This window comes from Heptranchias perlo, chromosome 4 (genome assembly GCF_035084215.1).
Source record: "Heptranchias perlo isolate sHepPer1 chromosome 4, sHepPer1.hap1, whole genome shotgun sequence".
In the NCBI taxonomy this organism is placed as follows: domain Eukaryota; kingdom Metazoa; phylum Chordata; class Chondrichthyes; order Hexanchiformes; family Hexanchidae; genus Heptranchias; species Heptranchias perlo.
The window spans coordinates 79734687-79749824 of NC_090328.1; the positions used below are offsets into that span (position 1 = coordinate 79734687).

Here is a 15138-nt window from a genome sequence, read left to right on the forward strand (position 1 = left end):
GATGGACAGGCACTCGAGGGTTCGGCTCAGCTCCAGCGCCTCCTGCTCCGTGTCTGTGAGGACAACGATCTGTTGCAGCCCTCCTGCGGTCCTCGCCCTCTCCCGTGCATTCTGGGCACTCTTCTCCTCTAAGGGGAGAAAGTACAGACGTGTGAGTGAGTGATGGTGACGTGGCCAACCGATGAATGCATTGGTTTTGGTGCGGCTGACCGTGAAAGAGATGCATCAGAGGGTGAGTATGAGACAGAGCCATTACATTGTATGAGGATTGGGTTGAGTGGCAGTGGTGGGGTGAGTAATGGGGAGGTGAGGAAGTGCAGGTAAGTTGAGGGTGAGCCTTAAGTGGGTGTGAGGAGTGATGTGATAGAGTAGTGTTGGCAGTGCAGAATGAGTTGTGGGGTGGGGGCGGTGATGTGGAAGACGGAATGTTGGAGAATGAGTAAGTGTACTCACTTTAGCTGACCTAGTTAGGTCATTGAAGTGCTTCCTGCACTGGATCCAGGCGCAGGAGATGTAGTTGCTGGTGACCTCCTCTGCCACCTCGAGCCAGGACTTCTTGGTGGCAGAGGCAGGCCACTTCCTCCTGTCCGCCGAGTAGAAGTCATCCCTCCTCCTCCTCACCTCATCCAGTAGCACCTGGAGTGAGGCATCACTCAATCTTGGAGCAGCCTTTCCCCTGTGCTGCTCCATTGTGCTGTGAGGGTGTTTGCTCCAGGAGCAGCCATTGGAGGACTGCCCCTTTAAATAGAGCTCCTCCAGCTGACAGCCTGTGATGCGGGTGCGCAGTCTGCCCGCTGCGCAGCATTCGGACGGCAAACCCGGAAGCCACGTTCAGTGGCTCCAATCTACCCACGATCGCGTGGGGAACGGACAGATTTTATTGGGCAGGTTACCCACGCGCCCAGTCACTCCCCCGCTGCCACTCTGCCTCCACGCTAATATCGGGGCCTTTTTGTGAATAGTCTTGCAGCATAAAAGTACAGATATCTGACATTTAAAAATATTCACATAATTAGGTGTTTGTCTATCAGTCAAAACATTAGTCTACTAGTCAAAGCAACCATACAGTGAAAAAATAAAATGCAGTTTGCAAATCATATCTGTCCGTTAAACCTGTTGGAAATTCAGAGGGTGAAATTGGTCCTGGATGTTAGTATGAAATGGGCAATAGAAAATCGGCCATTCATTTTACGCCTTGCTCGATTTTCCAAATGGAAAAGAAAATCAGTCGGTATGTAAAACGGGCTGCTGATTTTCTATTGCCTGTTTCGTACTAGTGGCAAAGACCAATTTCACCCCCTCAATTCCTCCAAAAGTAGCATTTTACAAAAGCTTGTTTCTTATTTCCTGGATCCTAGCCCTTCAACTACAGTTCAGTGAATCTGATTAATGGAGAAAAGGAACATCTGTTGCTGAAGCTGTGGTTGAAACAATGCAGTAGCGTTGTTTCGTGAGAATTTATAAGACACTTAGATCCTTTTATACTGAAAGGCAAAGATCATACTGGAGCCAAAATCAGCGTAAACATCTGGCATTTGTGATATGAATCAGTCAAGTAAGATTTATCATTAGGATGACAAAACAGCCTAAATGCTTAGATTGATGATCATATCCATCCCTGTAAGACCCTACCTATGCTTTCCATTGGCGACTCTGCCTGACTTATAACAAAACAAAGCATTTGCGCACAGAGTCTGATGTATTCACACAACTTCTGACACATTCATGCAGTATCTGAATTGCATGTGCATATGTGCAGCCTCCTCCACCAAAAAACAGAAAATGCCATTAAGCTTCTTCATTGAGAGTCAGCAGTAAATTTGGGTCAGCTTCACCTGTCAGTTTTCATACCATTGGATCTGTAAACTTTTTTCCCTTCGCCTCTCCTGAACGCAGTGATTCGCGCTTGGACACAGTTCCACAGGCATTGGTAGACTTTATTGAGGTGGCCATTCTTCATATTCGAGTCTGGACAATGAGACTTAGGCTCTCAATGGGAACGGGCATCTCCAGAGGGGCAGGTCTGCTAGAGGCAGGCTCCCCAAACTCTGCCTGGAGTCTTGCCAGAATCGAGGTGGAAATCAATAGCAATAGGCCACAGAGGCCTGCCACTGGGAGGGAGTGCCGGCAGCCTCACAGCTGCCAGTAAAAGGTTAATGCTATTCTCTGGCCTGTGCATGGCGGAGCTTGTCAAGCCATAGAACAGACCTTTGTTGCAAGCAATGTTTTCTTTGTCCCTCCAGTGACCTGTGAACACTGGATGACGGGATCTAACTGCATCCAGTGTTTAATCAGAGCAAATAACGGGAACACAGCGAAGGCTATGTTTCTGTCATTATGCTGTTATTTGTATATACCTGCCCACATATGGATGGGCATCTTTTAAACCAACAGGCCCACCCTCTGGAAAACAGTGGGCAGAGGTGGCGATGCAGCAAAGTCTGTCCCATCTGTTCAGCATCTACTGGAAAACTGGCAGTACATACCCAGAAAGCCTAGGCCTGAGTGTCAATAGTCTATTTCATTGTGGAGAGATCTCAAAGCTGGCCCTGATCCAGTCCTTGCCTGACATTCACACTCGTGCACTTTCAATACTACTCCTGTGGTCTCGATCACAGACAAGGCCATCTCCGAACACTTCCTTATATCCATCACCACCTACACCCCTACCTCTTCCAAGCCCACTTCCTTCTGTGTGTCCCTGGAAAAAAACTCTACCCTAAGTCGCTTACAACTGTACTTTTAAACACCCAACTGCCTAAACTTTGGGCTTTGCCATGAATCTTCTGCAGCTATTGATTTGCTGAACCACTCCATCACCTCTAACTTTGATGCCGTTGTCCCCAGTAAAACCTTTTCTGTCTTCAATCCTGGTCATTCTCCTGATACAGTCCTCATCTTCGCTCCCTCAAGCTTAAGGGGTGTAGCCTTGAGTTTATCTACTACCTAGAATTACATAGAATGTAAAGAAACAGGCCATTCGGCTCAACTGGCCTATGTCGGTGTTTAAGCTCCATACGAGCTTCCTTCCATCTCTCTTCATTTAACCCTATCAGCATAACCTTCTATTCCTTCCTCCCTCATGTGTTTTATCTAGCTTCCCCTTAATTGCATCTATGCTATTCGCCTCAACTACTCCATGAGGTAGCGGGTTCCACATTCTAACCACTACCTGGTGCACAATTGGCTTAGTTATCCATCACCAGAGCTGGCTGGACTGCATTAAGTTCTACCGAGACCTGATGTCTTCTAGCAAAAGTATCCATTACTCTAGGATCATCCTGGAAAGGAAAGATAACTCCCAGATTCTTTTTTTCACTACCATCCATCTCCTTAAACCTATCTCCCCTGCCCCCTCCACCCTCACCTCTAACAACAAGTGCGAGGAGCTCATGGACTTCTTTGTCACCAAGTTGTTAATTAAACAGTCTAACACAGGACTCTTTTATTAAAGCTAAAGGGATATGTACATGGGAATTATTTTTTCCTATTCACATGATAGTTTCCATCCAGACTTTAGGATTACAGTGCACTGACAGCCATTAGTTGGAAGTTGAACTTTCGGCCTCTTTGCAATCAAGCGAAATAAAGGGCTAAATTTTCATCTTCGCCGTATGAGCAGTAATCTAGTGTAGCAGATTGCCCACCTCTTATAGAACATGTCTGATAGAGATCCATATATCTAAGTTTGCTGATGACACTGAGTTAGGTGGTACAGTAAATAGTGTAGATGGGGGCAGAAAGTTGCAAAGGGACATTGATAGATTAAGTAAGTGGGCAAAACTGGCAGATGGAGTTCAGTTTGGGACAGTGTGAGGTCATTCACTTTGGATCTAAGAAAGATAGATCAGAGTATTTTCTAAATAGCAAAAAGCAAGGAACTGTGGATGAGCAGAGCGATTTAGGGGTCCAAGTACAGAAATCTCTAAAAAGTTAGTGGAGAGGTACAAAAAAGAATTTAAAAGGCTAATGGAATGTTGGCCTTTATCTCAAGAGGGCTGGAATACCAAGGGTGGAAGTTATGTTACAGCTGTTAGACCCCATCTGGAACACTGCATTCAGTTTTGGGCACCTCACCAGGAAGGATATACTTGCCTTGGAGGTGGTGCAGCGCAGATTCACCAGAATGATACCAGGGCTAAAATGTTAAACATGTTGCATTGACTAGGCTTGTAGTCCCTTGAATATAGAACATTAAGCGGTGATCTAATTGAGGTGTTTTAGATGATCAAAGGAGTTGATAGAGTGGATAGAGAGAAACTATTTCCTCTGGTTGGGGGGTCCAGAACATGGAAGCAAAACCTTAAAATTAGAGTTAGGCCATTCAGGGGTGATGTCAGAAATCATTTCTTCACTCAAAGTGTAGTGGAAATCTGGAACTCTCTTCCCCCAAAAAGCTGTTGAGGCTAGTTCAATTGAAAATTTTAAAACTGAGATTGATAGATTTTTTTATTAGGCAAGGGTATTAAGGGTTACGTAACCAAGGTGAGTCGATGGAGTTAAGATACAAATCAGCCATGATCTAATTGAATGGCAGAACAGGCTCGAGGGGCTGAATGGCCTACTCCTGTTCCTATGTCCCTATTTTCATTCCATTGATTTCAATTGGACGGGTTCTGTAACTGGCAGCCAATCTGCTCCACCGGATTACCACCCATGCGGTGAAGACAAAATTTTACCTCTGTGTCCATTTGCCAGACTGATTGTAGCGTCGCCAGGTGAGAAACAATTCTGCATGGTTGTGTCACATAATAACCTGTTTGCTTCTGCTACTGGTACTTGTAATTTTGTACATTATCTAATTTGGCGATGCTCCATAATTTATGCTGCCTCCAGTACCGCTGTGTTATGATATCCAAGTGCATTGTAATTTAGGGTTGGTTGGGTGGCTCATTTTTGGCTGGCACGGACATGGTGGGCCGAATGGCCTCCTTCTGCGCCGTAAATTTTCTATGATTCTATTTTCCGTAAGTAGAGACACCAGTTTTCAGGGAAGGCATACCAATGAGAGTAAAGATCATCGGATAAATTTTTGTCTTCACGAAATGGGCAGTTATCTGGCGGAACTGATTATCTGCCCGTTATAAAACCCGTCCAGTTGAAATCACTGGAATATCCTGTAACAGGTGTAAACAAGTTTCAAAATAAATTTACAGAAATGGTTTCATTCATGAGTGTGAACCATAAAACTGTGTCTTTAAAAACTGGCATTGATAATTGTAAATAATGTAATGCTCCTTTAGGGGGCAGGGTAGTATAGGAAAAGGCTGACACTTATTTGCCCACACTGGTCTCACCAAGATACCCCTTACACAGTGGCAGTTGATGAAATATTCAGAAAAATGTATCCTTACTTGGTGAGTTAAAGTAGTTTGACTTGAGAATATGGTACAGGATCATTTATTTTTGTTTGTTCTTATGAAGAGAATTATTTGGATTTGTATATTACTTTATCACATTGAAAGGTCTCAAAAGTCAGAGTGTGGGAATTGAACCTGTCTGTTTTGTTGAAGCCACTCTGAAAATGGATGATAGGTGGTGTACATAATTATATAGAATTACATAGAATGTGCAGCACAGAAACAGGCCATTCGGCCCAACAGGTCAATGCCGGTGTTCATGCTCCACACAAGCCTCCTCCCACCCTTCTTCATCAACATATCCTTCTATTCCTTTCTCCCTCATGTGTTTATCTAGCTTCCCCTTAAATGCATTTATGCCAGACGCTTCAATTACTCCTTGTGGTAGCGAGTTCCACATTTTAACCACTCTCTGGGTAAAGAAGTTTCTCCTGAATTCCCTATTGGATTTATTAGTGACTTTCTTATATTTATGGTCCCTAGTTCTGGTCTCCCTGGCAAGTGGAAACATCTTCTCTACATTATCTTAAAGACCTCTATCAGGTCATCCCTCAGTCTTCTCTTTTCTAGAGAAGTGAGCCCCAGCCTGTTCAATGTTTCCTGACAGGAATAACCTCTCAGTTCTGGTATCATCCTAGTAAATCTTTTTTGCACTTTCTCCAGTGTCTCTATATCCTTTTTATAATATGGAGGCCAAAACTGTACTCCAAGTGTGGCCTAACCAAGGTTCTATACAAGTTTAACATAACTTCCCTGCTTTTCAATTCTGTCCCTCTAGAAATTAACCCCAGTGTTTTGTTTGCTTCTTTTATGGCCTTATTAACATGCGTCGCTAGTCTTAGTGACCAGCCAGGACGAAGCAGTTCATGCCCGCATGAAGCAAGACCTGGACAACATCCAGGCTTGGGCCCATAAGTGGCAAGTAACATTCGCGCCAGTCAAGTGCCAAGCAATGACCATCTCCAATAAAAGAGAGTCTAACCACCTCCCCTTGACATTCAACGGCATTACCATCGCCGAATCCCCCCACCATCAACATCCTGGGGGTCACCATTGACCAGAAACTTAACTGGACCAGCCATATAAATACAGTGGCTACGAGAGCAGGTCAGAGGCTGGGTATCCTGCGGCAAGTGACTCACCTCCTGACTCCCCACAGCCTTTCCACCATCTGCAAGGCACAAGTCAGGAGTGTCATGGAATACTCTCCACTTGCCTGGATGAGTGCAGCTCCAACAACACTCCAGAAGCTCGACACCATCCAGGACAAAGCAGCCCGCTTGATTGGCACCCCATCCACCACCCTAAACATTCACTCCCCTCACCACCGGTGCACCGTGCCTGCAGTGTGTACCATCCACAGGATGCACTGCAGCAACTCGCCAAGGCTTCTTCGACAGCACCTCCCACACCCACGACCTCTACCACCTAGAAGGACAGCAGGCACATGGGAACAACACCACCTGCACATTCCCCTCCAAGTCACACACCATCCCGACTTGGAAATATATCGCCGTTCCTTCATTGTCGCTGGGTCAAAATCCTGGAATTCCCTTCCTAACAGCACTGTGGGAGAACCTTCACCACATGGACTGCAGCAGTTCAAGAAGGCGGCTCACCACCACCTTCTCAAGGGCAATTAGGGATGGGCAATAAATGCTGGCCTTGCCAGAGACGTCCACATCCCATGAACAAATATTAAAAAAGAGAATTTCCCTCTGACTTTCCCTCCCTCCCTGTAGAGTAGTACCTGGCCTCCAACTCACGTTGTGCATATCACTCCTTGTTACAGCACCTTAGGACGGGAAATTCCTCTGAGCTGCTCCTGCTCCGCGGGCGTTACTTCTCCGGAAGTGCAGCGGCAATCCCATTTACGAGTGTAAACAGAGTTTCCGCCGCACTTCCGGTGAAGAAACCGGAAACTTAAGAAAAGACATACTTGCTCTCGAGGCAGTACAAAGAAGGTTCACTCGGTTAATCCCGGGGATGAGGAGGTGGACATATGAGGAGAGGTTGAGTAGATTGGGACTCTACTCATTGGAGTTCAGAAGAATGAGAGGCGATCTTATTGAAACATATAAGATTGTGAAGGGGCTTGATCGGGTGGATGCGGTAAGGATGTTCCCAAGGATGGGTGAAACTAGAACGAGGGGGCATAATCTTAGAATAAGGGGCTGCTCTTTCAAAACTGAGATGAGGAGAAACTTCTTCACTCAGAGGGTAGTAGGTCTGTGGAATTTGCTGCCCCAGGAAGCTGTGGAAGCTACATCATTAGATAAATTTAAAACAGAAATCGACAGTTTCCTCGAAGTAAAGGGAATTAGGGGTTATGGGGAGCGGGCAGGAAATTGGACATGAATTTAGATTTGAGGTTAGGATCAGATCAGCCATGATTTTATTGAATGGCGGAGCAGGCTCGAGGGGCCGATTGGCCTACTCCTGCTCCTATTTCTTATGTTCTTATGAAACGCCTGCGGTGCGGGAGCAGCTCTGAGGATGCTCCTGGCCTTAGAGTCCTCGTGGTCTGGTACTCTATACCATCCAGCAAAAGCCTTGCAACAATATTTAGTGTTTTCTGGGACTTCTTGACATGGTTTTAAAACTTTCTGAGATAAGAAAAACGCACAAGAATTGTTTAGAGCTCCTTTCCTAAAACTTAATTTGCAGTGTTAGAAGGACTGGGGGATTTTTAATCTCATCTCAAAAATTATATTGAAAATTTCCTTCAATATTTCTAATGTAGTAAGAATTAACTATTATCTCTCTTCTTTTAGATGTAATCACACATTTGCTACAGTGGGAGAACTTCTATATTTATTTGGGGGCAGTGCAGTAGAGAATTTATATTATAAGGATATCCATGTGCTTGATACAGGTACTCAATTCAATCCTGTTTTTATGCACTAAAGTTTAGTTTATTAGTGCTGTGTAATATGTTCATGGTATGGTATTCCTCGTTTACAGTTAATGAATTAAAACCAGATTTCACTTTAGTAAAAATGGTGCGGTACAATAGCACTTCCATTTATTGGCGAGAGGCGCCTAGCAAATAAATACGTAGAAATACATAGAAAATACAACACAAAACCGGATATTTGGCCTAACCAATCCAAGTCAGCATTTACCCTCCATGTGAACAAACTGATTAAAAATGGAATAAAACCACCCTCCCCACCCCACAGGTTGGAGACTATATCATGGTTTAGAATGTAATCTGAACCCTTTGATGTGTTACTCTGCGAACTGTTTAACACACTTCAAAATTCCCATTATTATCCCTTATGAAACTTTCTTACCTACTTCATGTATAATTGAATTCCTTTCCACGCTGCAAAATATTTCTTATTTCAGAGAATTCTGACAAATTAAAAATAATTGATTTCAAGCTGTATATATACTTATTTTGCACCACATATCCTGCAGTTCTGACTGCATTGGATCATTTTTACCTCAACTTTAGTATGTTATTTTGAAATGTGTCCTTTAGTCTGGAGAGTTCAAATCCAGGATGTATATAGTGTTTGAATAAATATTCAAAGCAGAGGAAGATACAGAATTATGGGGAGCGAGCAGGGCAATGGGTATTAGGCAGTACCAGTAGATTGGAAACAGGTCGATGTGGTGCCCATATTCAAAAAGGGCAACAAATCAGACACAGTCAACTACAGAACTATTATTCTTACATTGAAATAATGGAATCTATTATCGGGTGTAAACTTGAAGATTATGGCTCTGAATTTCCACGGGGTTATCCTTATCTCCTGCAATAGCTTTGGTGGGAGATTAGGCACATAATAACTTAGTAAACAGCAGTCAATGTGGATTCAGAAAGGGAAAATTCTGACTGATCAGCCTCCTTAACTTTTTTGAGAAAGCAACATCCCTCGTGGATTGTGGAAAGCCTTACAATGTGGTGCACCTAGATTTCAAAAAAACATTGAACAAAGTTCCACATGAAAGGTTATTTAGCTAATCTCAAAGCTGTGGGGATTCAGGGTAAAACTTGGGTATGGATAAAAAAAATTAGCTGAAGATAGAAAACAATAGGTAGCTGTCAGACGAGTTACGACGGGTAAGGTCAAATTCTGTGCGGATTGTCCCAGGGATCAGTGTTGGACCACAACTGTTTCTGATTTACACCAGTGACATGGACTCAAACTAATACCAAACTAGGAGGGGCAGTGGATTCAAAGCAGGCAGCTAAGAAGTTGCAGCATGTGTTGGGCAATATATGTAAGTGGGCAGATCAATGGCAGATGAGATTTAATGCTGATATAAGTGTAAACCTCTGCACGTTTGAAGGAAAAATGGGTAACACAGTGCTCCATAAATGGTGTTGAAGTGCCTATGGATGAAATTGAAAGAGACCTAGGTGTCTTAGTAGACTTGACGTTCAACATGTCCATCCAAAGCAGAGCAGCAATCAACAAAACTAACAGGATGTTCAGCTACAGGATGTATTCAAACAGTAGAATACAAATCAGATGATGTTGCCATCAAACTGTATAGTGCTCTCGTTGGACCACATCCTCAGTATTGCATCCAGTTCGAGTCACTGAGACACAAGGGAGACGTTCAAGTTTTGGAGGCAGTACAGAAAACAGTGAGGTGACTGATCCCTGGTCTTAGAGGTTTGAATTATGAGGAAAGATTGAAGGAGTTGGGCTTTTCAACCCTGAAAGAAGGCAGCTGGGAAATGATTTTATAGAGGTATGTAAGATTGTTACGGGTATAGAGAAGATAAATTTGAAAAATTGCTTTAAGTTAAATTGCCAAGTGTACGACAAGGGCCACAGGTTCAAACCAGTAAAAGGCAAATTTAGGACTGATAGTGGAATGTTTTTCTTCACACAAAGAGTGATTAACATATAGAATGGTCTCCCAGATAGAGTAGTGGAGGTGAAAAACCTGAAATTATTTAAGAACCAATTGAATGTGGTAATAGCAGGCCTTTAGGATCATTCTGGATGGACAAACTAAGATGGGCCAAATGGCGTTCCATAATTATCTTGTGATCTTTAGCAAAGAGCTGGCGCAGGCATGATAGGCCGAAAGGCCTCCTTCTGTGCTGTAAACTTCTATGATTCTGTGGCATGTGACACAATAATTTATTTTCGTCCATCAATCAATAAATTGAACTTTATTGTTTCAGTAACTTTGACTTGGAGCCAGTGTGAGGTCAAAGGTGAAGGACCATCTGGCAGGGGACACCATACTTTCACATCACACCATGATAAGGTAGATTTAAAGTTGTGCTATGTTGTGCTTTACTGTATTATTAACTAAATTATTAAAAATGTTTTAAATTACAGTAACAATATTGTTAAATACAGGATATCTATATATTTGGTGGATCATATAATGACCAGGGGGGCAGCATAACAACATTAAATGATGTTGTGAAATTGAGCCTTGGTAAGTGTCTTGTTGGTATGATTTTATGAATATTTATTTTATTGTAATATAAATGCATGGGAAATTGTCTTGATAAGCAACATAATTAGACTGAAAACTCTAATACGGGAAACATGGCTTGTCCAGTTGTTTCAGAGTGTAAGTACATTTCTTTGAGAGAACTTTTTTTATTTTAACTATTTGAACTGCTTGAAGGCAACATGTTTTGTGCTAGAATGTAATGTCATGGAGTGATAAGATGTGAATTTACCCCCCAAACATTCTGAGTGAGATAGAAGGGCAAATATGCAGGCAAATTTCTGAGAAGTGCAAAAACAATAAGGCAGTAACAGTAGGGAATTTCAACCACCCTAATATTAACTGGGATATAATCAGTGCAAAAGGTATAGAGGGCACAGAATTCTTAAATTGCATTTGGGAGAACTTTTTTAGCTGTTACGTAGCAAACCCAACAAGATCATAGAATCATAGAATCATAGAAGTTACAACATGGAAACAGGCCCTTCGGCCCAACATGTCCATGTCGCCCAGTTTATACCACTAAGCTAGTCCCAATTTCCTGCACTTGGCCCATATCCCTCTATACCCATCTTACCCATGTAACTGTCCAAATGCTTTTTAAAAGACAAAATTGTACCCGCCTCTACTACTGCCTCTGGCAGCTCGTTCCAGACACTCACCACCCTTTGAGTGAAAAAATTGCCCCTCTGGACCCTTTTGTATCTCTCCCCTCTCACCTTAAATCTATGTCCCCTCGTTATAGACTCCCCTACCTTTGGGAAAAGATTTTGACTATCTACCTTACCTATGCCCCTCATTATTTTATAGACTTCTATAAGATCACCCCTCAACCTCCTACTCTCCAGGGAAAAAAGTCCCAGTCTATCTAACCTCTCCCTATAAGTCAAACCATCAAGTCCCGGCAGCATCCTAGTAAATCTTTTCTGCACTCTTTCTAGTTTAATAATATCCTTTCTATAATAGGGTGACCAGAACTGTACACAGTACTCCAAGTGTGGCCTTACTAATGTCCTGTACAACTTCAACAAGACATCCCAACTCCTGTATTCAATGTTCTGACCAATGAAACCAAGCATGCCGAATGCCTTCTTCACCACCCTATCCACCTGTGACTCCACTTTCAAGGAGCTATGAACCTGTACTCCTAGATCTCTTTGTTCTATAACTCTCCCCAACGCCCTACCATTAACGGAGTAGGTCCTGGCCCGATTCGATCTACCAAAATGCATCACCTCACATTTATCTAAATTAAACTCCATCTGCCATTCATCAGCCCACTGGCCCAATTTATCAAGGTCCCGCTGCAATCCTAGATAACCTTCTTCACTGTCCACAATGCCACCAATCTTGGTGTCATCTGCAAACTTACTAACCATGCCTCCTAAATTCTCATCCAAATCATTAATATAAATAACAAATAACAGCGGACCCAGCACCGATCCCTGAGGCACACCGCTGGACACAGGCCTCCAGTTTGAAAAACAACCCTCTACAACCACCCTCTGTCTTCTGTCGTCAAGCCAATTTTGTATCCAATTGGCTACCTCACCTTGAATCCCATGAGATTTAACCTTATGTAACAACCTACCATGCGGTACCTTGTCAAAGGCTTTGCTGAAGTCCATGTAGACCACGTCTACTGCACAGCCCTCATCTATCTTCTTGGTTACCAAGATGGGGGCAGTTTTGGATTTAGTTTTAGAGAATAAAACTGGGCAGGTGGAAGGAGTATCAGTGGGAGAGCATTTTGGCGGTAGTGATCATAATTACGTTAGATTTAGCATAGTTATGGAAAAGGATAAAGATAAAACAGGAATAAAAGTTCTAAATTGAGGAAAGACCAATTTTACTAAGCTGAGAAGTGATTTCGCAAAAGTGGACTGGAAACAGCTACTTGAAGGTGTCAGAGCAGTGGGAGACATTCAAGGGGGAGATTCAAGGGGTTCAGTGTAAATATATTCTCACAAAGAAAAAGGGTGGGGCTGCCAAATCTAGAGCCCCCCGGATGACGAGGAGCATACAGGGTAAGATAAGGCAAAAAAGGCAAACTTATGTCAGACACCGAGAGCTCAATACTGCAGAAAGCCTAGAGGAGTATAGAAAGTGCAGGGATGAAATTAAAAAGGAAATTAGGAAAGCAAAGAGAGGGCATGAAAACATACTGGCAAGTAAAATTAAGGAAAACCCAAAAATGTTTTATAAATACATAAAGAGCAAGAAGATAACTAAGGAAAGAATGGGGCCTATTAGAGACCAAAAAGGTAACCTATGTGTGGAGGCGGAAGATGTGAGTATGATACTTAATGAATAGTTTCCTCTGTCTTCACAAAAAGGATTTGAGAAGCTTTTCACTCATTCATCTGACGAAGGAGATAATCTCCGAAAGCTTGTGATTTTAAAATAAATTTGTTGGACTATAACCTGGTGTTGTAAGATTCCTTACATTTATTCACAAAAGAGGGGGACGATGCAGAGATTGTAGTTAAGCAGAAGGAGGAAGAGTGTGAAATATTAGATGGGATAAACATAGTGAGAGAGGAAGTATTAAAGGGATTAGCATCTTTGAAAGTAGATAAATCACCAAGCCCGGATTAAATGTATCTCAGGCTGTTAAGAGAAGCAAGGGAGGAAATAGCAGAGGGTCTGAACATCATTTTCCAATCCTCCCTGGCTACAGGCGTGGTGCCAGAGGACTGGAGGACTGCTAACATTGTACCGTTGTTTAAAATGGGAGAAAAAGATAGATCGAGTAATTATAGGCCAGTCAGTCTAACCTCGGTGATGACCAAATTACTGGAATCAGTTCTGAGGGACAGCATAAATCGTCATTTAGAAAGGCACGGGTTAATCAAGGACAGTCGGCATGGATTTGTTAAGGGAAAATCGTGTCTGACTAACTTGATTGAATTTTTTGAGGAGGTAACAAGGAGGGTCGATGAGGGTAACACGTTTGATGTAGTGTACATGGATTTTAGCAAGACTTTTGACAAGGTCCCACATGGCAGACTGGTCAAAAAAGTAAAAGCCCACGGGATCCAAGGGAAAGTGGCTAGTTGGATCCAAAATTGGCTCAGTGGCAGGAAGCAAAGGGTAATGGTTGACAGGTGTTTTTGCGACTGGAAGGCTGTTTCCAGTGGGGTCCCGCAAGGGTCAGTACCAGGTCCCTTGCTTTTTGTGGTATATATTAATGATTTGGACTTGAATGTGGGAGGCTTGATCAAGAAGTTTGCAGATGATACAAAAATTGGCGGTGTGGTTGATAGTGAGGAGGAAAGCTGTAGACTGCAGGAAGATAGCAATGGACTGGTCAGGTGGGCAGAAAAGTGGCAAATGGAATTCAATCCAGAGAAGTGTGAGGTAATGTATTTGGGGAAGGCAAACAGCACAAGGGAGTACACAGTAAATGGGAGGACATTAAGAGGTATAGAGGAACAAAGGGACCTTGTCCACAGATCCCTGAAGGTAGCAGGACAGGTAGATAAGGTGGTTAAAAAGGCAAACTGGATACTTTCCTTTATTAGCCAAGGCATAGAATAGAAGAGCAGGGAGGTTATGCTAGAACTGTATAAAACATTGGTTAGGCCACAGCTTGAGTAATGCATACAGTTTTGGTCACTACATTACAGGAAAGATGTGATTGCACTAGAGAGGGTACAGAGGAGATTTACGAGAATGTTGCCAGGGCTGGAGAATTTTAGCTATGAGACAAGATTGGATAGGCTGACGAAGGAGATAATCTCCGAAAGCTTGTGATTTTCAAATATAACTGTTGGACTATAACCTGGTGTTGTAAGATTCCTTACATTTGTCCATCTAATGGTAGAAGTGTGCAGTTGCCGGCATCGAGGCATGACTGTGTGACACCACCTACAGGCATTACAGAATGGTGATGCTCAAATAATGAGTGCACAATATAAATACAAATGTAATATTTTATATACAGATTTATTTAAAAGATTTTGTACAACCAAAAAACTGTGGTTACCTTAAAAGATAAAACATCAGAATCCTTCCAGAATAATTGATAATACTGAGGATGCTGCACTGCAGTATTCATTTTTTCATCATTGTTGACATTGATCCTTTTCATAAACTGGACAATTAAATTGTAATGCTTTCAATTATTTAGCTTGTAAAACAAACTTGGTACATTTTCAGCGAAACTTTGTATTTTGCTGACAAAAATAACATTTTAGATATCACAAAATGTTTAAGTTGTGTTTAAACTCGTTTAATTTTAAAACTAGTAACTACAAGTAATAGTGTGAGTGACGATCCGGATTCTTTCCCCTCAGTCTGGTTCAGTAAACACTGAAGTCGAATACATTTTAAAGTTCATCAC

The 15138-nt window shown here is 42.6% G+C and overlaps 1 protein-coding gene across 1 annotated transcript in view; it reads left to right on the top strand.

The window, feature by feature from the left end:
• zmp:0000001301 (rab9 effector protein with kelch motifs) overlaps positions 1-15138 on the top strand; it is a 126156-nt gene that overhangs the window by 46710 nt on the left and 64308 nt on the right. The window contains exons 9-11 of the mRNA XM_067982322.1: positions 8135-8235; positions 10513-10598; positions 10694-10775. Coding sequence (XP_067838423.1) covers positions 8135-8235; positions 10513-10598; positions 10694-10775 — 269 coding nt within the window. The remainder of the gene's footprint in view (positions 1-8134; positions 8236-10512; positions 10599-10693; positions 10776-15138) is intronic.